The sequence below is a fragment of the Tamandua tetradactyla genome, chromosome 15 (genome assembly GCF_023851605.1).
Source record: "Tamandua tetradactyla isolate mTamTet1 chromosome 15, mTamTet1.pri, whole genome shotgun sequence".
NCBI lineage: Eukaryota > Metazoa > Chordata > Mammalia > Pilosa > Myrmecophagidae > Tamandua > Tamandua tetradactyla.
Window position 1 is genome coordinate 7,920,519 of NC_135341.1, and position 25,212 is coordinate 7,945,730.

Here is a 25,212-nt window from a genome sequence, read left to right on the forward strand (position 1 = left end):
TTGCAGCTTCTATCTCTTCTCTCAAATGAATATTTATTGTCACCATAAATGTCTGTTGATCTGGAGCTCATTACCTCCTTAGAGCATACCCCTAAATAAGATCCCAAATTATGTTTAGCATTCAAGTTCCACTATGAACTGAATTTTACTTATTCTTCTAAAATAAGTTCCTGATAGTGCCCAGCATAAATCACATGATTAACCCAGCATGTTCCTTTCAGTCCACAATATTATTTACTGTTCCCCATCAACCCCTTTGAACCTGGGTGATTCACTTCTCTGACCTGCAATTTTCTGCTCTACACCATTCATTCCAATTGTCTTGCTTTGCCATTTAACCACTTCAGGTACATAGCTTGCATTCTTCATTTTCCCAGTAAGCCAAATCCTGCTGGAGAGCAGGGCTCAGGTTTCCCACTTTTTTTTGTAAAACATACTGTACTCCAGTTGGAAATATCTTTTGAAGATAATATTTTGGAGCTCTAACATTTCTGATACATTTACTAAGGGCTAGACAACGCTATTAGATGTGGCACAGGTGTTATCTCTTTGACTTGCTCAAAACCTGCTGTAGCAGAATGGATATGCCCATTTTTGAAGGGAGGGAACGGATTTCAGAGCAGGTGAGTGATGTGTCCCCCAGCATGTGGCCACATTACCTGCATCAAGCCCCAGGCCCTTTCTACAACACTACAAACTTGCACATATTAGCTCGGCATCACAAGTGAGGGGCCAAGATAGTAACATTTTTAGTTTAAATGACATTACAGGGTCAACTATGACCTAAGTATTTGTGCTTTCTGTACCTCCATTACACAAAATATTGACTATACTAAGTTATAGGCTTTAGAAATTATTAACATTACACATTAAAAGAGAAGACTTTTCTTATACATCTTTTTTCCTTCCCAAGGGTCAGAATAAATGTATGTTTGCACTTAGTAATGAGGTTCCCAGGAGCAGGACCTCATCGGTGGTTGCACAGTGTCCCTAGGTCCCCAGTGCCTAAAAACTGACTATGGCAGAGGAGGCATCCAATAAGTGTTTGCTGGAATGATGAACAGCAGGAATGTTGCATGGTATTTTATTGCTGGCATGTCCCTGTGGTAGGCAGAATAATACACCCCTCTCCCCACCCAAGGATGGCTTCTTCCTAAATCCCAGATTCCGGGGATACATTATATTACATGACAAAAGGGACTGTGCTGATGTGATTAAGTTAAAGACCCTGTGATGAGGAGGCTATCTTGAATTATCTCAGTCGGCTCAATCTAATCATGAGTCTTTAAAATCAGAGAACATTTCTTTCCTGGCCAAGGTCAGAGAGGCATGTGATTATGGAAGAATTTTCAGAGTGAAGCAATTCTTCTGGCTTTGAGGATGGAGGAAGAGGACCACAAGCCAAGGAACATGGAAAGCCTTTAGAAGCTAAAAAAAAGAGGCAAGGAAAGGGATTCTTCCCTAGAGCTTCCAAAAGAAACAAAGCTCTGCTGACATCTTGCTTTTAGCCCAGTTAAGACCTGTGTGGGGCTTTTAGCTTATAGAACTATAAAATAAGAGATTTCCTTAGTTTCAAGCCACTCAACTTGCGATCATTTGTTACCATAACAATAGAAAATGAATACAGTCCCTTAGGACCATTAATCATTTCTCTTGAGGATTAGCAAAATGAATAATTCTTGAGAATACTGCAAAGACTGAGTCTCTAATCTGATTCTTCACTTCTAAACCCTATACCCAGGATTCTCCATCCTGCTTAGAGTGACCCCCAACATTCCCTTTACTTGTCCTTATACTGTGTGCCCCATGACAAGCTCTGCATCAATAAATCATCACAAACGAAAGAAATGAGGTGCTGACCTCAAATGTGAGATGAAAACAATTTAATATCCCTCAAAACTGCCTATTGGGATAAGTGTGGAAATTGCCGAGTATTACTGCATACTGGCAAAGACTCAGAGGAGCTCCCCAGGATTCAAGACAGCCAAGTTCTTTGTTAATATCAAATAAAACACAGTAGCCTGACATAATACAGGACTTTTTTTTCAGCTTTGTCTTTGGCAGCTCAATGGGAAATAATGCAATCCAGTGGGGAAAACTTCAGCCTTGGACTTAATCAGTTCTGAGTTCCATTCCCAGATCTAAATTTTCTTGGGTTATAGCCTCAAGTAAATAAAATGACCTTTCTGAGTTTCAGTTGCCATATCTGGAAACTGGGAAATAAAAAAAAAACATGTTGCAGAGCTGCTATGAAATGCAGAAATATTGGGGGCAAAGCATGTGAAAAATGATAGGCTTGTAATCTATAACAGTAATCAATTTGATTTAATTTTGCTGTTTTACTCTATGAAACATATGTACTTGCTAGAACTATAAACTCAAAGAGATTTCAAACCCTCCAATCAGCCGACCATCATCAACCTCCTAACCACAGAATGGTTATGCCTTGTTTGCAGGGAGCAATGATGGCTGTGGGTCAAGGGCTGTGGAATGGGCCCTGCTGAGCTGGGATTCCAAAGAGGTGACTTTTGGTTCTGGAGCCATCATGAATCAGCTTTGCTCTCTTGCGTCAAGTTTTCAGATTTGATCTCCTCATCCGTCAACAAACCTAGAGGCTCTACTTTTGGAACAGATCCCTGCCTAAACACTGCTGTCTCTTCTCCAGCAGTAGGCCCTGCAGGCTTTCCGGACACATCCCTCTGGTCTCCTTGCTTGTCCCTTGGCTCCTATAGCCGATTCTCCATACAGAAGCCAGGACAATACTTTGTTAAATGATAAGTTAGATCATGTCACTCAAAACCCTCCAAGGGCTGCCATTCATATTCGCAAAATCCGAAGTCCCCACTCAGGCTCTCTCCGTTACCTTTGTACCTCCTAGCTGATGTGACTGCTAACCCTCTCTCCACGCGCTTGCTCTGCTCTGGCCACGCTGGCCTCCTTGCTGTTCCTCAAACACTCCTAGCACACCTTGGGCCTTGGTGTCAATGATCCTGCTGCTTTGAGGACTCTTTCAAGGATGTTTGCCTGGCTGACCCCCTCACCTTGTCCAGGTCTCCACTCAAAGCTATTACCAGGTGGGCATAGCTATTATCTTCAAATAGCAAACCTTGTAATGCTCCATCTCCATTCTCACTTTCCCACACTGTACCACCCCTTCATGTTGTCTATTGAGTGTCCCCACTAGACTGTCAGCTCCAGGAGAGAGGAACTTTGTCCATTTTACTCACGGCTACATCCCAGTGAGTAAGTCCAGGGCTTGGCAAATACGGGTACTCGATAAATACTTTGCCAATAAATGAATTTGTTAGGTGGGGATAACAGTGCCTCCTTTATAAGTTTTTTGGGGGAGGGGATTTGAAGCATTTGTGAATGCCCTTCATAAACTGCCAAGTGCCATTCAAATATAACATTTTATAACTATGTTCTCAGACAATCTGCATCCCTTATCTTAATATCCTTAACATACATATTTTTTCAACATGGGCTGGCACCGGGAATTGAGCCCAGGTCTTGGGCATGGCAGGTGAGAACTCTGCCACCGAATCACCACTGCCTGCCCCCTTAATATTTTTTAGAAACAAAAATCATTTAATTTTCCTCTCATCTACCTAAAGGTTCTCTTTTTTTCATTTATTTTTCTGTTCTCTTAGAGAAATGGGGAGAAGGTAGTGATGATAGTGAGAGCTAAGTTGTCCTGAGTGTTTGCCACGTTGACAATAACAGTAAACAATGCGCTGGGCGTGCTCTTTGAGTGGCAGCCTTGTCCTATGTGTTCTCCCTGTGAAGTTGCATTGAATCCACATAATAATGTGGTGAGTAGGTGCTATTTTCATCCCCCCTTTGCTGATGCAGAAACAGGTTTTAAGAGGTTCAATAACAATACATGCTACGAAATGAAAAAACCAGGATGCAAATACAGGCAGTCTGGCTTCAGAATTCATAGGCTTGCCCATAATGTTCTACAGACAGGGCAAAATCCTAAGTGATTTACTGTATTATCTCATGTAATCACCACCAACTACTATCATCTCCTTTTCACGGTTGAAATGCTGAGGATTTGGGGGGTTCAGTAAACAGCTCAGACCCATACAGCAGGAAGACGCACAGCCTAGACAGGAACCCAGGTCTGTGCACCACTAGGAGGTCCACCCTTGAGTGGTGTGGGCCAGGGCAACAGAACCAATGAAAGCCATATACTGATGTCTCAGTGTCGTAATGCTCTAAACTGAGCTAATCAATTGACAAATAAAATATGTGCTATTCTTCTACCTGAACAAATGTATCAGAATGACCTGAGTGAGCTCTAGGTTCAAATTTAGAACTTGTGATGTGCTTGGAGTCCTGTGCTGGGACACAGCAGAACCAGGAGAGCAGGCCACAAGCACCAGCCCATCGCTACCTTTCCTCCATGAGCCCACATAGCCTGGGCTCAGAGCCAACAGGATGGAGGAATTTTGAGGTCTCAGGGACTAGAGAGTGGCCTAGAATGGGCAGGGAGTGAGCAAAACAGATTCAAGCTTGGCGTGCATCTTTGGCCCTGCAAATTCCTCAAATCACGGGAGATGGCCATTGCCAGAGGATGGCTGGAGCAGGTTCCTATAAAAGGCGGAGCCTAGAATGGAGGGCACTGTTGCCTGAATCTAAGGGAGGTTCTGATCTCCAATCCACCCTCTCAAACACTAGGTTGCTGTGACAGCTAATTTTATGTGATAGCTAATTTCATATGTCAACTTGGCTAGGGTATGTGCCCAGCTATTTGGTCAAACAGTGGCCAAGATATTTCTGTGTATATACTCTGTAGATGGAATTAGCATTTACAGTCAGTGAACTTTAAGTAGAAGTGGTTAATCTCCATGAAACAGGCATGCCTCAGTCAATCAGTTGGCGACCTTAAAGGCAAAGAAATGAGGGTTCCAAGAAGAAGGATTTTTGACTCAAGACTGTACCCTCCACTCCTTTCTGAGTTTCCAACCTAAGAAATTCAGACCAAGACATCAGCATCACTCTTAGAGAACTTCTAGCCTCTAGCCTGCCCTATGTAATTTGGACTTGCCAACCCCCACAAACGCATTAGCCAATTCCTTATAATAATTTATGTATATAAACACACACATATACACACACTTTTGTGTGCATGTGTAAATTTACATATATATATTTATACCCATGTATCCATCCATCCATCCATCCTGCTGGTTCTATTTCTCTACAGAACTCTGACCGATGCAGTCACTTTACCTATTTCTTCTTGGGGAAGGAAACGCAGCAGTTGGCTTTCCTCCTTGGTCCCTCTTTTTCATTCAGTTGCTTTACTGTTTAGCTCATTTTTATAATTATTACTATGGCTTAATTGGTATAGACTTACTTAAGGCTCTTTCATGAGTGTCAGGTCTCAATAACTTAATTCCTAAGAAACAAGCACTTTCTAATTTTCTGTTTAGATGTGTCGTGCTTAGTCCAGCAACTCCCTGACTCCTTTTTACATATACCCAGTGCATCTGACCATCCCATCAAATAAATGCCACCAATTTTCCATTACAATTGCTTCTTTCACTTACTGTCCATTGGGGAACCATTAATTCTCCACTTGATTGTGGGCTGTGGTTCTCCTTCAGCTTCACATAGCAGGATGCCACTGCTCCCAGTACTGTACACGCCACTCTGAGGTTTCTTTGTCCAGCGAGGAGGCTCTGAAAAAAAAATGAAGACCTCATCAGCGATTTTGTCTATGTCAAAATATCCAAAAATATTATGGCCTGTATTTCTGTTATACTCCAGCAGAGGGCAGATACCACCAAGTGTTTCACTGTAGCCTATTTTAAGTAAGCTCGTTCTGAGCAAGGTGGGTTGTATGCTATGATGTATGTGTGTGAATTTGGACTCTGTACAACCAAACCAACATACAGAAAACCGTTACCTACAACCAGCTCACTTGGCTCTACAAATACCCGTCTCACAGAAAATGAGGGGAATCAGCAGATGGTAAGTTTATTTAGTGCTGGCTATATCTTATTTTCAGGCTGCAAATTGGCATCTAAAAAGACTAATATTTAGGAAATGTATTTTGGCAATCTTTTAAAATTAAGGTAATTACAATTTTCAGCACTATTTAAATATTTCTTAATTAATGATGTTACAACATTAATATGGCCATATCTATATTGATCTGGGTATCTATTATCTAGCCAATTTGGAAAACATTATTTCCTAGAGATTTTTTTGGGAAAGAGGGGTGAGGAAAGAAGCCTAAAAGCAACATTTAGCCTTTTGCCCTCAAAACAATGGAGGAAAGATACATTCAAATTTCCTGCAGCTTTCATGCCCTAAAGTTCCAGTATTATAATTTCAAGTGGCACTTCAGAGCAAAATGAGACTTTTTTTATTTCAGTACAAACATTACAATCATGGTTTGTCACCTTAAGTATATTACTATGTCAGAAGCAAATAAAAGACTTAAAGTGTGGATGGTTTTTGTGATTTGATTTTAGAGAAAATTGCAGAATGCCTGCAGGTATAATTCCCATCAAGTGTTGCTTGGTCATTTTCCCCAAGGCATTTTTGGATTTCCATTGTTAATCAAAAAGGAAAGTCATTAAAAATATAGGTATTGTAAATTGGAAAACAACATTTAAGTAAAAACTTTTTAAAAAAGTTATAGGGGGCAGGCCACAGTGGTTCAGCAGACAAGAATGCTTGCCTGCCATGCCCGAGAACCTGGGTTTGATTCCAGTGCTTGCCCATATAAAAAAAAAAGTTATCGGAAGAAAAAAGATTGTATGAAAAGAAAAATGCCTATAAATTCACCAGGAAAAACGAAAGGATACAAATAACACTGGCAAGTTCAAGCAAGGGGAGTGCCTTTGTAATATTCCACAGCATGTGGATTTAATTGTTAAGTTCCAAGTTAAATATTTGCATTCATAATCTATAGAATTTGTAAATATTTAGTCATTTAATTCAAATTGTAATAGTCCAGAGTATAACCTGCATATCACTTCCTGAGGGTTTTGTGTGTGCATGTGTGTGTGTGTTTTCTAATGTTACTTCTCATTGTATTTAAGCCTTTTCACAAACTACAAAAACCTGAACATTTGTAAATTAGAGATAAAATTTCAATGAATATGAAAATCATGATATTTACAGTAAAAAATTAAGACTATTGCTTTTAGAGTTATAAAAATAAAGATCTTATAATGATGATATTTCTCTGAATCTTTTTGAATAAGAAAATCAAGATTTCTATTTCTGTTCTCATTCTACAAAATCCATTAACCTCTTGCTGTCTGCATTAAGATCTAATACTGTTAGAGCTGGAAGGGGACTTAGATATCATCTCATAACTCTTTTACATTACAGATGAGAGTATGCAACTCTGGAAAAGTATCTTACTTGCTCAGGGTCACAGTAAAAGAAATTCCATTTCCTGCTCTTTTCAGTTCATGGATCTACAGACCCACCCTATAGGGCAAGCAGTTTTGTGATTCTGAAGTCCGTGTGGTTTTGTTTCTAAGTGATTGCTATTTTATACATTTGGGCCAAAGATAGGGACCAAAAATTAACCAAACTCACCAATTTTCACTTGGTATTACCCAAACAAAGCTCCCCCAACATACATCAAATGACTCAAGAAGTTTTGTGAATTCATTAGAAATCATCACTAAAACTTTACCTTAAACCTTCACAAGCTTTCCCTATAAATACTTGGACATTTAGTTTTATGCATCTCACTCCTACTTTCCCAGAAGTAAACTGGTTCTGAGCAAAAGTAGACTTTTGCCATGCAATGTGAGAAAGACCTCAAGCTTTTTTTAGCCAAAAATATCTTCTTGGGCTGGTCATGATACTTGCCCTCATATCCATCCCTGACTGAGATTCTCACTATTTGAATCAATAGTGAGAGAAACAATCTAGTTTCTAGAAATCTAGAAAACAATCTAGTGAACTCTTGAGTGCCAGGGCAGAATCTTATTCTTCCTTATGTCTCCTTCTCCAGATGCAATGCCTGGTACAAAACAGATGCACGTTAAGAAATTGTAAGTGGAATTGAAATGACCAGTTTCCAGAGATTCCAGTGAAAAAGGCAGAGGGAGGAAATAAGAGAATTTCACTGGGAGTTGCTTTTGAGTTGTTTACTATCTCATACTTTCATGTGTTTATTGAGCAGATGAGCTAGATGATAGTGAACCTGAGGACATCCGCTATGGAAGAGGAAATTTGGAGAACTGAGGTTTAGGCTAGGGGCAAGCAGAGAAAGAGAAGAAACAGATGTTTTCCAGAGTCTAGAATATGCAACTCTATTCCTAAAGGGTAAGAACTAGTTGACAGGATGACAAAAAGTCTCAAGACAGAGGAAAGAATGGTTAAAACAAAATTATGAGAGGAAACATCATCATTATTCCCCATTCTCTTAGTTGTTATCTTAAGATATATGATAACTGATGAAAATTTGTTACGTTAAAACTTTACCCATTTTATCATAATTGTAAATTGGAAAGATGATAAATTCCCTTATGCTGCTGAAAATTGAGATGCAAATGTCTGAACACTTAGAATATAATAAGCAATGTAATTAGAGATGTTTCTTACTAGAAGAAAAACAAATAAAAAATGAAATTTTGTACCTAAAAAGCATAAAACACTGTGGTTGTTTTCTTTTCAGGAACATATCAGTTATTTCAAAATAAAACTTTCTTAAATATACCAATGACTGAATTGCATTTGAGTTCATGATATCCTCTCTTTTTGAGTGCATGTGCTGGAAATTGAACTCCAGTCTCCTGCATGGCAGGCGAGCATTTTACCAGTGGATGAGCCCTGCACCCTCCATGCAAACAACTCTGTATTTTATTACTTGGGTATAAAATTATGTATAAATGCATACCTATTGCATTTATTAAAGGTCAAAATCCTTTAAAGGCTTCAAAAGTTTATGATATGACATAACTAGAATATTGAAATTCATAGTGACAGAAGTAATATTATAGTTTAAATGGAATAGGGTGTCGGCGCTTAATGGGTGTTGGGGAAATTTTGGTAATGGATAGTGGTGATGGCAGCAAAACATAGTGAATGTCATTAATGGCACTGAACTGTATGGATAAAAGTGGTGAAAATGGGGAATTTTATGTTGGGTATAAGTTACCCCCCAAAAATTTTTAAGCTTACAATATGAACATTATTGGAGGGAGTATTTTTTTTTTTAATAATCAGTTGCTGTGCACTTAAGGTCATATTTTGATTTCTAGATTTAGGATGTTTAGATGCCACTCTAACATATCTATTTTCACTGAATGTGTAATCATTTATATGATGGATACCCAGAAAATACAATTGGACCTACTGAGGACCTCCTAGCTGGGCTTTTTTATACAGACTATAGGATTTGAAAATTCCATTTGTGTACATATTTATGATGTTGTACCTTAAATTACAAGCTCACAGGATTTGCCTGTATTTAGTAACAAAGAAGAAATACCATACCATATCTAGAGAGAATACACTATAATCCAGTCTTTCATTAAAGTACAATGATGTTTTCAGAATGGACTAGATTTTCAAAGTACACAATGCAACTGCTCTTTTCCCATATGGCTAATCCTTGTTATTTAATTTGGAATTCTAATTAAGAGACAGAAAGGGGAAAGAAGAGGGTACAGGAAGGCAGAAGAAAACTGAATAAAAGTGAACACATCCGTCCATATGATTAATGAAGGTTATATTGACTGCTTTCACACTTAAAAAAAAAAGACTTCTTGAGCTCAGTTTGGTTTTTTCTTGCATGAGTGAAGAGAAAGTTCTAAAACATACAACTGAGGGCACATTTAGTAGTTTCTCACTAAGGGGGAAGGATTAACTGTTTCTCATAAAAACACCATTTACATCTCAATAGTGCTAATAGCTGTTTTATGAATAGTGAGAACAATTTGTTCAGGAAACTTATATTGCTTTGGAGCCTTATAGTCAACATATCAAATTGCATAATTAATTTCACACTCTTGCTTTTTTGTTTTTTTGCAGTCCTTGCAATTCTTTTGAAAGCTTTGGTCTTACAGTCAAGCAAACCGTGGCCAGATTGTTAAAATATTCAGCTACCGTAGCAATGTTCCAGCCATCTGGAAGGACTTCTAATAGTCAGCAACTTGAAGTAGAAGCTGCTAACAATTAGACATGTCTGGGTTGTGGGTATGTGCGTGTGCAAGGAGTAGGAGGGGAGCAATTATAGAAAAATATCCATGTTGCAATGTGTAGCCAAATTATATGGAAGCATCAAATGATTACTAAAAATACACCTCAATCTCCCAAAATCTTCCTCTCTGAATTTCTCTGTGAATAATTTAAGGTTGGAAGAATTTATTATTGTTGGCAGATGTTGATGTTAATGCATAATATTGAGCTTTCTCCTTTATATTGTACTTCTGTCGAATCAAGGAAAATTATATTCTCATCTTTGGTTGTTTGTTCTTTGTATTTTAACCAATGATACACACTGTGTGGAAGTCTCAGAAACATAACCTTACTCCATATAGCAGCATGACTAAAGTAATTACCTTAACATTTACTCGTGAATAGAATTTGTGTCTCAGCCTTTATGTTCTTCTCCATTAACTAAAACAATGGGCCATTACTTGTGTTTTCCCATATTGAAACTTTTAAGAGATGAACTTTATTAGAATATAAATGGGAGCCCTAGAGCACCAGTTCACTAAATGGGAGCCTGAAAGAGGCAATTCCTTTCAATAGTTAATTCTACACAGCATTAAATAAGTACGAATGCACTAAGCATATTGTTAATTTGATCAGTCAGCTGAACAATATTGAGAAGACCTCAACATGATCAGATCCACAGAAAATGATGTGCATCGGTCAAATGCAAAGGATGACTACCTGACCTTCATTTCTGCCTGACAGACACTATCCCAAGGTCATATTATTTTGTGCCTCTTTAATTTTAAAAATGATCTCATTGTTGGCAATTTACTTCTTTAAATACACCGGATGACAGAAAAACCTCTTTTGATCAAAAAGCTTATATCCATGACAGTTGACCAAGATAATGATATAAGATGCTCCAAGGTGCCATTCCCTCACAGCGTCTTTGAAAAACCAGCAAAGACTGGTAGAGCCGTCTTCCTCAAAACTCTGAAAACAGTAAAAAGGTTGCAGTAACAAAAGGCAGCTTTAAAAATAGAAGACTCTCACTCCCTTCCTGAACCCTCCCCTCCATGCTTCCCAGGACAGGGTAGAACCAGCTGGTAGGCTTCCATTGTGAGTCCCTGGCCCTGTTCTGGAGGGGGGCAGAGTATCCTCAGCATATGCTGGGGTGCCTGTATGCAGTGCCAATCTAGCAGGTGACAGCCTGAAAGACTGAAGGAGGGAATTCCTCTCTAGGTCACTATCCCAGAACTTGCCCTCTAGGCAGAAACATCTTACAGACAGCCAAGGCAGGGTAGGAGACAATTAAGTCAAAGGAGGCAGGGGCAAAGGATTATTGCTTTAAATTACACAATAAAGTATCCCATTTTAAAGGGAGCAGAGGGGTCATTTGAATTCCTGTAAATTGGAATTTACAGGAATTCCTAAGGCCACCCAGCCAATACAAGCCCAGGAAAAAACTCAAGTTCCGAAAAAACTGAGGACCGCATTCATCTTGGGTTGAACTTCTCCATAGGAGAACTAAACTCTCAAGGGGAGATCCAGCTAATACAAAGCAATTTGCAAAGACGTTTGTGTTTTTTGCACTCATTTCTTTGTTTTTGTTAGCTCCTGGAATTCAAGGAAATCTCTTTCATATCTAGCTGGATACAAACTTTAAAAGCTGGATACAAACTTTAACAGGGGCTAAATCACAGAGTTAACACTTAAAATGTATAGTGTGCAACAAAAGATAAAAGGACAAATAAAGAAACAGGAAATGTTGGCCCATCCTAAGGAGCAAAATGAAACTCCAGAAATCATCAAAGGAAGCTAGATTTGGAGCATACCAGACACACACTTTAAAAAAGAAAAGATCCTTAATATGCTCAACTAGGTAAAAGAGAAGGAGAAGAAAGAACTAAAGGATATCAGGAGGACAATTTTGAGAATGAGCAGTTTGAGAATTCTAACACAGAGAATAAAGCTTTTAAAAAGAAACTAAATAGAATAACTGGAACCTTTTAACTGAAATGATAAATTCTCTAGGGGGGGGTTGCGGTAGCAGATTGGAGCTGACAGAAGAAAAAATCAGGAAGTTTGAAGACATGACAACTGAAATGACTCAAGCTGAGGTTCAGAAAGGAAAAGAATTTTGAAAGGGGACAGAGCCTAAGAGACCTGATGGGGGGCACTATTAAACATATAATATATGGATTATGGTAGTCCCAAAAGGAGAAGGCAAGAAAGAAGCAAAAGAAAATGCAAAGAAATAATGGCAGAAAACATCCCAAATATAATGGAAGACGTGAATAGGCACATTCATGAAGCCCAATAAACCCTAAGCAGGATAAACTTGCCCACACACATAGCGTCAAACTGAAATGCCAAAGGCAAGGAGAGAATTCTAAATTCTGCAAGAGAAAAACAACATGTTATATACAATGGAGCCCGAGTAATATTAAGTTCCAATTTCCTGTCAGAAACATGGAGCAAGAAGGCAGGGGAAAGAAATATTTTCAAGTGATGAAAGAAAGCAATTGCCACTGAAGAATTTTATGTTTGGTAAAACACTTTTTTAAAAAGTGGGAGAAATGAAGACATTTCCAGATAAGCAAAACTGACGATGTTTGTTACCATGACAGCTGCCCTACAAACTACCAAAAAAGCTCTTAAGGGAGTTCTTCAGATTAAAAGAAAAGACTCTAAATGGTGGATTGAAGTGGTGTAAAGAAAAAGAGATATCTTTTATAATTAACCATGTGGGTAACTATAAATGCCAGTCCTATCATATTGTATGCTTGGAATATAACTCTACTTCTTACATCTTCAGGTTCTAAAATATAAATGCCTAAAGTTAATGATGAATCTATAGCTTTGGAAGTACAGTAGTTAAAAATGTTGGAAGATGGTGGAATAGGATAGGCTGAGTTCACTCGAGCTCCAGGAAACAACTAGAGAAGTGACAGAAAAATGACTGAGACAGCAGTTCCAGGGTATGAGTGACCAGAGAGAGACTTCTACATTATATAGAGAGGGCCTGGATGAAAAAGTGGAGAAATTATGACTGAGAGGACAGGGTGAGTTTATCCACATCTGGGGCAGGCTGCAACATGCAGGATGAAGTGCAACCCAAAGGAGTGACATCATTTTATACTCCCTCTGCCTTATCAGCTTGAGAGATCGTCCCTCTCAGCTCTGTGAGAGGAGAACCCAGGAGCCAGCAGACTCGCACAGAGACCTCACAGAGCACAGTGCCTACTTCCGACCCTTGAGGCAGGCTGCTGTGGGTGCCTGATTTTTTGCTGAGGCTGGGGGGCCTTCCCCTCAGGAGGAGGTGAGAACACAGGGCTGAACTGACCCAACAATTGGCAAGTGAAAGAGACTCCCTTGGTCCCGCTGCTTCTATCTTTTTGCCACAGAGGCATGGAGCACTCACAGCATGTGGAGAGGCGGGGAAGTGGGAGTGAGCCACACTGCTCTGGCCGGCACACCTGGGCTGGCTGGGGGCAGGGGTGTTGAAGTGCTTGTTCCTACAGCCCGAGGTCATTCCACTTGGGAGCCTGGGTCCACCAAGTTATCATGCCCACAAGAGTATTCTCCATCAAGGTGCACACTGCCCAAGCCTCAGCCCCATGGTTGGCAGGTTTCAGTGCACATGGAGACCTGTGCCTTGACTGGCTTTGTAACTGGCTGGGTCCCAGCCCACCGGCAGACAGTCGGGGAAAGTCAGGCCTGAGGAGAAGAGATGACCCAAGAGTGCTACCTGCTGGGAAGATGTGGACAGTGTAGTCTGGCAAACTGCCTTTCTGTGTAGCTTTTAACAGATCTCCAATTAGAGGTACACCACCTGAATGAGCTCCCGGCCTTAGCCTGGAAGGGAATTACCGATAGGCCAAGTACAAAAGAAGAACTTCAAAACAAACTCAAGCAACTACAAAATCTTAGACAAGCAAGGGAAATCAACTTTCTAAATAACCTTATAAAGACAATCAATGCCTGGAAGGCAGCAGTAAATACACAGAGTACGTATCTTCAATATGGCCCAGCCAAATGACCATGTTAAAACACAAGAAGAGACACAGAATCTGGAAAAACGAATCAATCATGTCCATAAAAATCTCCTAAATAAGTTCAATGGGTTGGCAAGAGACATAAAGGATATCAAGAAGACATTAGAAGGGGTGCACTGGTAGTTCGGTGGTAGAATTCTCACCTGCCATGCGGGAGACCAGCGTTGGACTCCTGGCCCAAGCACCACCACCCCCAAAACAAGAACAGCAACAACAAAAACGTTGTGAACAAAATTGTTATGATATGCACACACAGCACATACCTGACTCTGTGTGTATGCACAGATACAGAAATACACATACATGTAGTGAGACATAAAAAACAAAGTAAACAATAGAAGAACATGAAGAATTTCAAAGAATGGAAAAAATAGCAGATCTTATGGAAATGAAAGATAATGTTTATCAAATTTAAAATATACTAGAGACACACAACAGCATATTTGAAGAGGCTGGAACAAGAATACACAAACTAGTGGACAAGGCAACTGAATTCAAATGTGTAAAAGAATAAATGGTGAAAAAAGATGGAAAAATTTGAACTGGATCTCAGGGAAATAATAAACAACATGAAGCACACAAATATAAGAACCACTGGTGCCCCAGAAGGAGAAGAGTAAAGGACTAGGAAGTTTATTTGAGGACGTAATTGGGAAAAACTTTCAACCTTTATAAAAGACATAAATATGCAAATCAAAAAAGACCAATGCACTCCAAATAGAATAAATTGAACTAGACCCACTGCAAGACACATACTAATCAGATTGTCAAATGCTGAAGAGAAACAGAAAGTCCTGAAAGCTTCAAGAGAAGACCAATTTCACCACGTACAAGGGAAGCCACATATGATTAACTTCAGACTACTTAATAGACACCATAGAGGTGAGCAGGCAGTGGTATGATATATTTAAGACTCTGAAAGAGAAAGATTTCCAGTCACAAGTTCTTTATCCAGCAAAGTGGTCCTTCAAGGGTGAGGGAGAGATTAAAACTTTCATAGAGCAACAAATGCTGAGAGAATTTGTTAACAAGAAACCAGATACTAAATAAGAGTATCAAAAGGAGATTTGTCAGCTGAAAAAAAAATTAGATAGGAGAGGGGGGGTCTGAAGGTGGGCACATAATTGAAGAGTATTAGTAAGGGTAACTTAAAGGATAAAAATAAAAAGAAAAAGAGTAGGCTCTGACAAATAAAAACCAAAGAATAAGATGGTAGATCAAGAACTGCCTTTACAGTAATAACTTTGAATATTAACAGACTAAACTCATCAATTAAAAGATATACATTGGCAGAATGGATTAAAAAATATGATCCATCTATAAGCTGTTTACAAGAGACTCATCTTAGACCCAAGGACACAAGTAGATTGAAAATGAAAGTATGGAAAAAGATATTCTATTCAAATTGTAACCAAAAGAAAGCATGAGCAGATATACTAATATCAGAAAAAATAGATTCTAAATGCAAAGATGTTATAAGGAACAAGGAGGGACACTACATGTTAATAAAAGGAACAACTCACCAAGAAGAAATAACAATCATAAATGTTGGTGTACCCTATCAAGTGCTCCAAAGTACATGAGGCAAATAGTGGCAAAATTGAAGAGAGCAATATGTGTTTCAACAATAATAGTGGGAGACTTCAATATACCTCTCTCTTCTATAGATAGAACAACCAAACACAGGCCCAATAAGGAAATAGAGAACCTAAACAATGTGATACATGTGATAACATGACATGATCCTATACATGGAAAATCCTTAGAAATGTATGTCAAAGCTACTTGAGCTAATAAACAAATTCAGCAAAGTAGTAGGATACAAGATTAAATGCACAAAAATCAGTAATGTTTCTTGATGTGAGATGTTTTAAGTGAGAATTGTCTGCTTAGTGAATTGCTAAGAGGCTCTATCTTGTTTCCCTTTGTTAGCATAAGAAACTTCATTTTTTACTTACCAATACAACAACTTCAAACCCACAGTAAATCACTGGGGGGAGACCCCCTGGCACCAGAAGGTCTTGGAAAGTAAGATAAAGTAAGATGTTAACCAGAAACAGGGAGTTCATGGGGTCTCCACATAACTCCTCAGGGGAGCGGACCCCTCTCCCAGGGATCTGCATGGCACTCTTGGAATGCATTGTTTGTTCACTTCTTGGGAGAACTGGTCCCTTTCCCAAGAACTGAAGTAAAACACTTGATGTTTTTGGATCATGTGCATGCACATGTAGCCTGTTTGCCATGCACCATAAAAGAGGAACTTGGTTGCTAGCTGATTTGAAGTCTCAACAAGGAGATGACGCTCTGCCTGGGACCATGTGACCTATTAGGACGATGACCGGCTGTAAGTAGGAACTTCCAGCCTGTGAGCTCAAATGTTATGGTTTCCCCCAATTTGGTGGGTTTTTCTTTTGCTCTATGTTTCTTTCTTTATGACTCCATTGTCTCATTTATGTATACTTAAGTATATCTAGTAATTCTAATCAAGTGGGTATGATTTTATATTTGTAATTACTTTCATTAAACTATATTTGCTTATAATAAGGTAATTAGAGTATATAGCAGTGAATTACTTAATTGAGCTGTGAGCATGAGGATTTTGAGAGTCCAGCAAAATATTTCTACATTCAAGCAATGACCTAACTGAGGGGATAATTAAGAAAAAAAATTCATTTACAATAGAAACTAAAAGAATCAAGTATCTAGTAAGAAACTTAACCAGCATGTAAAGGACCTGTACATAGAAAAACTATAAAACATTGTCAAAAGAAATAAATTGAGATCTAAATAGGCAGAAAAGCATTCTATGTTCATGGATAGGAAGGCTAAATATCATTGAGATGTAAATTCTAATCAACTTAGTGTACAGAGTCAACATAATACTATTAAAAATTCCAACAACGTACTTTGAAGACTTGGAAAAGCTTGCTATCAAATTTACTTAGAAGGGAAAGGGCTCCAAAACAGCCAAATATAGTAAAAAAGAATGCAGTGGGAAGACTTATGCTTCCTTATTTTAAAGCTTACTATAAATCCACAGTGGTCAAGACAGCATGGCATTAACACTAAGACAGACTACTGATCAGTGGAATTGAATTGAGAGTTCAGAAATAGACCTGCAGATCTATGGTGAATTGAGCATTGACAAGGCCCCCAAATCCACTGAGCTGGGCAAAATAGTCTTTTCAATAAATGGGGCTGGGAGAATTGGATATTCATAACCAAAGGAGTGAAAGAGGACCCCTACCTCACGATCTATACAAAAATTAACTCAAAGTGTCAAAGACAAATATAAGACCCAGTACCATAAAACTTCTAGAAGAAAATATAAGGAAATGTCTTTAAGACCTAGTATAGACCTTACACTCGAAGTGCAAGCAACAACAAAACAGCAGATGAATAGGAACTTCTCAAAGTCAAATGCTTCTGTGCCTCAAACGACTTTGTCAAAAAAGTGAAGAGGCAGCCAACCCAATGGAAGAAAACTTTCGGAAACCATATAAGAGTTTGATATCCAGTATATATAAAGAAATCACACAACTCAAAAACAAAAGAATTACCCAATTATGAAATAGGCAAAATATATGAGTAGACTTTTTTCTGAAGAGGAAATACGAATGGCTAAAAAGCACATGAGAAGATGTTCATCTTCATTGGTTGTAAAGGAAATGCAAATCAAAACCATAACGTGATATCATCTTACACCTATAAGAACTGCTGCCACTAAAAAAATAGGAAACCACAAATTATTGGGGAAGATGTGTAGAAATTGGAACTACTTTTATACCCTGCTGTGGAAGATAGTTCGGCAATTTCTCAGACAACAAAACACTGAGTTGCATGACAATCTGGCAATACCATTGCTTGGTATATACCCAGAAAAGCTGAAAGCAGTGTATCAAACAGATATTTGCATACTGATGTTCATAGCGGCATTATCCACAATTGCCAAAAGACGGAAACAGTCCAAGTGCCCATCAACAGATGAGTGGATAAATAAAATGTGGTATACATATGATAGAATATTATGCAGCAGTAATGAGAAATGAGGTCTTGAACCATATGCCAACATGGATGAAACTTGGGGACATAATGCTGAGTGAATTAAGCCAAACACAAAGAAATAGATACTATATGATTTCACTAATATGAACCCCCTAGAAAACGTAAACTCAGAGTCTTAAAATGTAGAATATAGGGAAGGCAGATATAGACAGGTGCTAGCGATCGGGGAATGGTTACCTAATATGTACAGACTAGTAAATTAAGGTTGAACTTAAAAATATGAGAATGGATAGAGGTGATGGTAGTTAATTAGTAGGTTTATAAGTAATAGGGCTATACTGAAGGTGAATATGACTGAAAGGGGTTGTTTGGAGCCATGTACCTCACCGATTAGCACTACAAATATAAGTTCTTGCATGAACTACTTCAAAAGCATGACACTTGCACAAAGAGTCAGAGAATGGTATACGGGAAAAACAACTTATTGCATGCTATGGTCTATATTTAACAGGAATACATCACTAGTCCCGCAACAATACTAGGGATAAACAATTGAGGGGGGACGAGAGTAAAGGGAAGTTTTGGATTTTCTCTTTGGTGTAGGTGTGTCTATCTGTTATTTTTCTCTTTGGGGCAATGAAAATCACCTAAAATTGAGAGTTATGACGATTGTAGAACTAAGTAAGGATACTGTGATACATATATACTTTATGAATATATCCCAAGAAAAGCTGCAGATTCAAAATAAATAAATAAACAGAAAAAGTCAAGTGCTAGAGAAAATGTGGAGAGAGCAGCATACCTATTCAATGTTGGGAGGGTAGCAGAATGGGGGAGCCGCTCTGGAGGATAATGCAGCAGATTCACAAAAGGATAAATAAAGTGTTGGCATATGATTAGACAATCCCATTACTGGGAATGTACTCGAAAGAACTGAAAGCAGGGACTCAAATAAACATGTGCACACTGATATTTATGGAGACATTGTCCATGATACCCAGTAGATTTTGGAGGATATGATGGAGTTGGCTGAAGGGTACACTGACTGCGAAGCAGAAGGGTGAACTGTGGTGTACATATATGATGGAATATCGTACGGCTACAGAAGGGATCAAAGTCATGAGGCAGCAAGATGAATGAACCATGGGGGCAGTGTGTTGAGCAAAATAAGCCAGAAACAAAATTATAAATATTGTATGGTCTTTTTTAGAAACTACTTAAAAGAAAAATTGAGGCCTAGATTGTAAGGTTACAGCAGTCACGGTTAGTCCTGAGCTTTAAGTATTATTTCTAAATTCTGAGATGCTGTGCTATATGAGCATAACCTGGTATTTTCCTGGAACTTTCAGTACCTGTGTGACACCTTAGACTCAGAGTTGGAGTTCTGCATCTCTGAATGTCAGAATTGCTACATTACAGCGAATGTTAAGTTAAATAAGAGATCAGCCTTCAATTAGAAATAAGAATGAAGCTGATGTGGTTGAGACTAAAGAAAATCAGAATACAGGGTAAAGGATGATATTGTCAGTATTTTAGAATTTCACTTACGTATGAGACCAAAGGAAGAGAGGTTTATTTGTCCAGGACCTAAATTTTCTGTAGCACATAATATAACTTAACCCATTGGGCCAATTCAGTTAAACAACCTAAACACGTGGAGCCTAGATTGAGAATGAGGTCTTGAAATTCTGTATAGTTAATGTAATACCTGGACACATTCCAAAATATGTTGGGCTGATAATTAAAAAGTAATGGCAAAGTCCCTTGAGGGGCTGGAAAAAATATATGGAACTATTAAACTTTCCCACCTAGGAAATCTCTGATTCTCTCTCAAACACAAGGGACCCCCAAATTAACAGACCACGTGCATGATCTTGAGCCTTGCTCTTATGAAACTTCTATCTGTAATGGAGAAGCCTCCCTATAATAATGCCTAAGAGTTTTTGCCAGAAGACCTCTTCTATTGCTTAGTTGTGGCCTCTTTCCCTCTCTCTAAACCTAACTCTGCAAGTAAATTCATTACCCGCCTCCCTTATGTGGGGCATGACATCCAGGGATATACATTTCCATGGCAATGCTGGACATGACTCCTGGGGATGAGCCTGGCCCTGGCACTGTAGGATCGACAATGCCTACCGGGCCAAAAGGGGGAAAATAAATGTAATAAAATAAGGTATCAGGGGCTAAGAGATTTCAAACAGAGCCGAGAGGTTTTTCTTATCCAAGAGTCATGTAGATATTGCTAATTGCCATGGTATGCCAAGCCCCAACCCACAGTATTCCCATAAACCCTAAAGAATACCCAGAGCTCTATCTGAGACTCATGGAAGCTTCACACACTAAGTTTATTTTTAAGAAACCTAAAACTTCCCAATGGCTACTAGGCCAGATAAGCCCTGAAACCAGGAGTTACCAGTCTTCCCAAGAGTATCAACCAGTTGCATCCTCCTACTCCATAATGTCAACATCCCTTTCCAACATGAAGAAGTTAGAATGGCCATTGCCCAAATATCCATAAAGAGTGGGAGAAGGATCAAAGGAGAGGAGTTGTGTCAGAGAACATAGAATTTAATAAATGAGTGTAATTACTGAGTCATTATTTTTATATTTCCTTTTAGTCTCAGTGTCAAACAGCAGCTAGAAGGAAAAACCTGAAATGGTGGAATTGTAACCCATACCAAACTTCTTATTTATTTTAAAACTATTTGTTACAATGAACCTTGAAATTTATTGCTTCTTTTATACATATATTTCACAATAAAATGTTTAAAAAATGTGATTTGTAAGAACTACAACAAAAAGAAGAGAGGATAGAAAGGTATAGGAGAAGTGTATGTGTATGCTGCTGACGTTAGTTGGTATCAAATTGTGATTGTTATATACTAAAAATAGGCCCCCAGCTCAGGCGAACCTGATCAAAGCAGAGGTTGCTCATTTTTGCCCCAAAGCCAAGGGGGCAGGACTGACAGAAAAAAGGGGGAAAAAAAGAAGGAAACAGAGTGGCTGTGTATCTACAAAGGCTTGACTGCTTCTGGATGCAGCAGCAGGACTTTTCAGGCTGCAACTGCCCCAGGCATAGGCAAAAGTGAGCTCTTTTGGGGGCTTATCTGGAGCTTGTGCCTTCCCCAGGGGAGGGGTGAAGCCCCACCCAGGTGGAATCCCTCCATCAAGGAATTCAGAAACCAGGGCTTGGTAATTTGAAGCCGTTAAAACCAGCCTATAACCTCTCTTCTGTCTCCACCATGACCGTAGCAGGGACAGTCTGCCAAAGTTAAGGTACCGCATCATCTTATGCTGGTGGGACCTGAAGTCAGACAAGTGCCACATACTGGGCAGGATAAGAAAAACAGAGCCCAGGGACTTCACAGGAAAATCTTTCAACCTGCTGGGTCTCACCCTCAGGGAAAACCAACGCAGGTGACTCTTTCCTCCTGATAGGAGGCCAGTTTGGTCTGGGAAAATCTGGCTGGGGTCTATAATATCTAGGTAGACCCTCCTAAGTTGTGTGGGTGAAAGGCACCACACAAGTAGGGCAAGAAACAAGAAAACAAGAACTGAAAAATTCTCCTATGTTAAACAAAACTTAAGCTAAAGGTCCAGGTAAAGCTGAACGGAATGTCAAAGAACAGATAGACAACAAATTCATCCAGCAAGAAAACCCTAGATAACAGAAGTGAAAGCAATCTCCAGAATAAACTAATTAAGGTAATTAAATGCCTAGACGCCAGCAAAAAAATAACAGATCACACTAGGAAAATTGAAGATATGTCCCAGTCAAAGGAACAAACCAACAATTAAAATGACATACAGGAGCTGAAACAATTAATTCAGAATGTACGAACAGATATGAAAAACCTCATCAAAAACCAAATCAATGAGTTGAGGGAGGATATAAAGAAGGCAAGGAAAGAACAAAAAGAAGAAACTGAAAGTCTGAAAAAAATAAATCACAGAACTTATGGGAATGAAAGACACAGTAGAAGAGATGAAAAAAACAATGGAAACCTACAATGGTAGATTTCCAGAGACAGAACATAGGATTGCAAAACTGGAGGATGGAACATCTGAAATCCGACAAGAAACAGAAACTACAGGAAAAAAAATGGAAAAATATGAGCAGGGACTCACGGAATTGAAAGACAATATGAAGTGCATGAATATATGTGTTGTGGGTGTCCCAGAAGGAGAAGAGAAGGGAAAAGGAGGAGAAAAACTAATGGAGGAAATTATCACTGAAAATTTCCCAACTCTTATGAAAGATTTAAAATTACAGATCCAAGAAGTGCAGCATACCCTAAAGAGAATAGATCCAAATAGACATACTCCAAGACATTTAATAACCAGAATGTCAGAAGTCAAAGAGAAAGAGAGGATCTTGAAAGCAGCAAGAGAAAAGCAATCCATCACATACAAGGGAAGCCAATAAGACTATGCGCAGATCTCTCAGCAGAAACCATGGAGGTGAGAAGACAGTGGGATAATATATTTAAATTATTAAAAGAGAAAAAATGCCAACCAAGAATTCTATATCCAGCAAAACTGTCCTTCAAAAATGAGGGAGAAATTAAAACATTTTCAGACAAAAAATCAGTGAGAGAATTTGTGACCAAGAGACCAGCTCTGCAAGAAATACTAAAGGGAACACTAGAGACAGATACGAAGACAGAAGAGAGAGGTGTGGAGAAGAGTGTAGAAAGGAAGACTATGAGTAAAGGTAAAAGGAAGGAAAATTAGATACGACATATAAAATCCAGAAGGCAAAATAGTAGAAGAAAGTACTACCCATGCAGTAATAACACTGAATGTTAATGGATTAAACTCTCCAATCAACAGACATAGTCTGGCAGAATGGATTAAAAAACAGGACCCATCTATATGTTGTCTCTACTCAAAGGACACGAGACTAAGGACACAAATGGACATTTACACACCAATGCTTATAGCAGCATTATTAACAATTACCAAGAGATGGAAACAGCCAAAATGTCCATCAACAGGCAGTTGACTAAACAAACTGTGACATTTACATAAGATGGAATATTATGCAGCTGTAAGACAGAATAAAGTTATGAAGTTGTTGTAACAACATGAATGGACCTTAAGGACATTATGCTGAGTGTGACTAGTCAGAAACAAAAGGACAAATACTGTAAGGTCTCACTGATATGAACTGACATTAGTGAATAAACTTGGAATATTTCCTTGGTAACAGAGACCATCAGGAGATAGAAATAGGGTGAGATATTGGGTAATTGGAGCTGAAGGGATACAGATTGTGCAACAGGACTGAATATAAAAACTCAGAAATGGACAGCACAATACTACCTAACTGTAATGTAATTATGTTAAAACAGGGAGGAGGGCTGGGAGCATAAATGAAATCACAAAGAAAGATAGATGGTAAAGATCAACATGGTATAATCTAGGAATGCCTAGAGTGCATAATAATAGTGAAATGTACAATGTACAAATTTTAAAAATGTTTTTGCATGAGGAAGAACAAAGGAATGTCATTATTGCAGGGTGCTGAAAATAGATGATAATTAATACTTTAGAATGTCACCTTATGTGTGAGACTAAAGCAAAAAATGTTTATTTGTTACAAAATTTATATTTTGACTAGAGCATTTCCTAATATAACTCATGTAGATAATTTGATTGAATGTCATAAGTACTTGGAATCTCAGGTAGGACATGAGATTTTGTTGGTTTGTCCAGAGTGATGCCCCGATGAATCCCAGAGTGATTTGATCAGTGACTGGAAAAGTATTTGCAAGCTCCCTTTGGGGAATGGTGAGAGTGGGGAGAAATTCAACTTCCCCAAGTTGAATTTTTGATATTCTCACAAGCAGTGTGGACAATCAAAGCTATAGGCTGAGCCCCCAGTCTTGGGGTTTGTTCATATGAAACTTAACCCCAGAAAGGATAGGTCAAGTCTACTTAAAATTTAGGCCTAAGAATCACCCCCAAGAGAGCCTCTTTTGTTGCTCAGATGTGGCCTCTCTCTCCAGCCAACATGACGAGCAGTCTCACCACCCTCCCCCTCTCTGCGTGGGACATGACTCTCAGGGGTGTGGACCTTCCTGGCAACGTGGGACAGAGATCCTGGAATGAGCTGAGACTCAGCATCAACGGACTGAGAAAAACCCTAGAATGAGCTGAGAATTAACATCAAGGGATTGAGAGAACCTTCTCGACAAAAGGGGGAAGAGTGAAATGAGACTTAAGTGTCAATGGCTGAGAGATTCCAAACAGAGTTGAGAGGTTATCCTGGAGGTTATTCTTATGCATTAAGTAGATATCACCTTGTTGTTCAAGATGTAGCGGAGAGGCTGGAGGGAACTGCCTGAAAATGTAGAGCTGTGTTCCAGTAGCCATGTTTCTTGATGATGATTGAACAATGATATAGCTTTCACAATGAGACTCTGTGAATGTGAAAACCTTGTGTCTGATGCTCCTTTTAGCTACTGTATCAACAGAAGAGTAGAACATATGGAATAAAAATAAATAATAGGGGGAACAAATGTTAAAATAAATTTAGTTTGAAATGCTAGTGGTAAATGAAAGCGAGGGGTAAGGGGTATGGTATGTATAATCTTTTTCTTTCTCTGTTATCATTTTATTTCTTTTTCTGTTGTCTTTTTATTTCTTTTTTAAATCGATGCAAATGTTCTAAGAAATGATGGATATGCAACTATGTGATGATATTAAGAATTACTGATTGTATATGTAGAATGGAATGATATCTTAATGTTTTTTGTTATTTTTTTTTAATTAATAAAAAAAGTTAAAAAAAATTGAAGAGGTAAGTATTCTTCCTTATATAACTCATTCTATGAGGCCAACATCACCCTAAGGGCAAAACCAAATAAGGGTAACATAAGAAAATTACAGACCAATATTTCCTATGAAGATAAAGGCAAAAATAATCCACAAAAAAGACTAGGAAACTGAATTTAACAGCACATTAAATAAATTATATACCATAGTCAAATGGGATTTA

The 25,212-nt window shown here is 38.6% G+C and overlaps 1 protein-coding gene across 15 annotated transcripts in view; it reads right to left on the reverse strand.

Annotated features, from left to right (window-relative positions):
- CHL1 (cell adhesion molecule L1 like) overlaps positions 1–25,212 on the reverse strand; it is a 200,902-nt gene that overhangs the window by 40,501 nt on the left and 135,189 nt on the right. For all 15 annotated transcript variants that reach the window (XM_077128678.1, XM_077128675.1, XM_077128665.1 and 12 more), the window contains one exon: positions 5,559–5,690. In XM_077128678.1, coding sequence (XP_076984793.1) covers positions 5,559–5,690 — 132 coding nt within the window. The remainder of the gene's footprint in view (positions 1–5,558; positions 5,691–25,212) is intronic.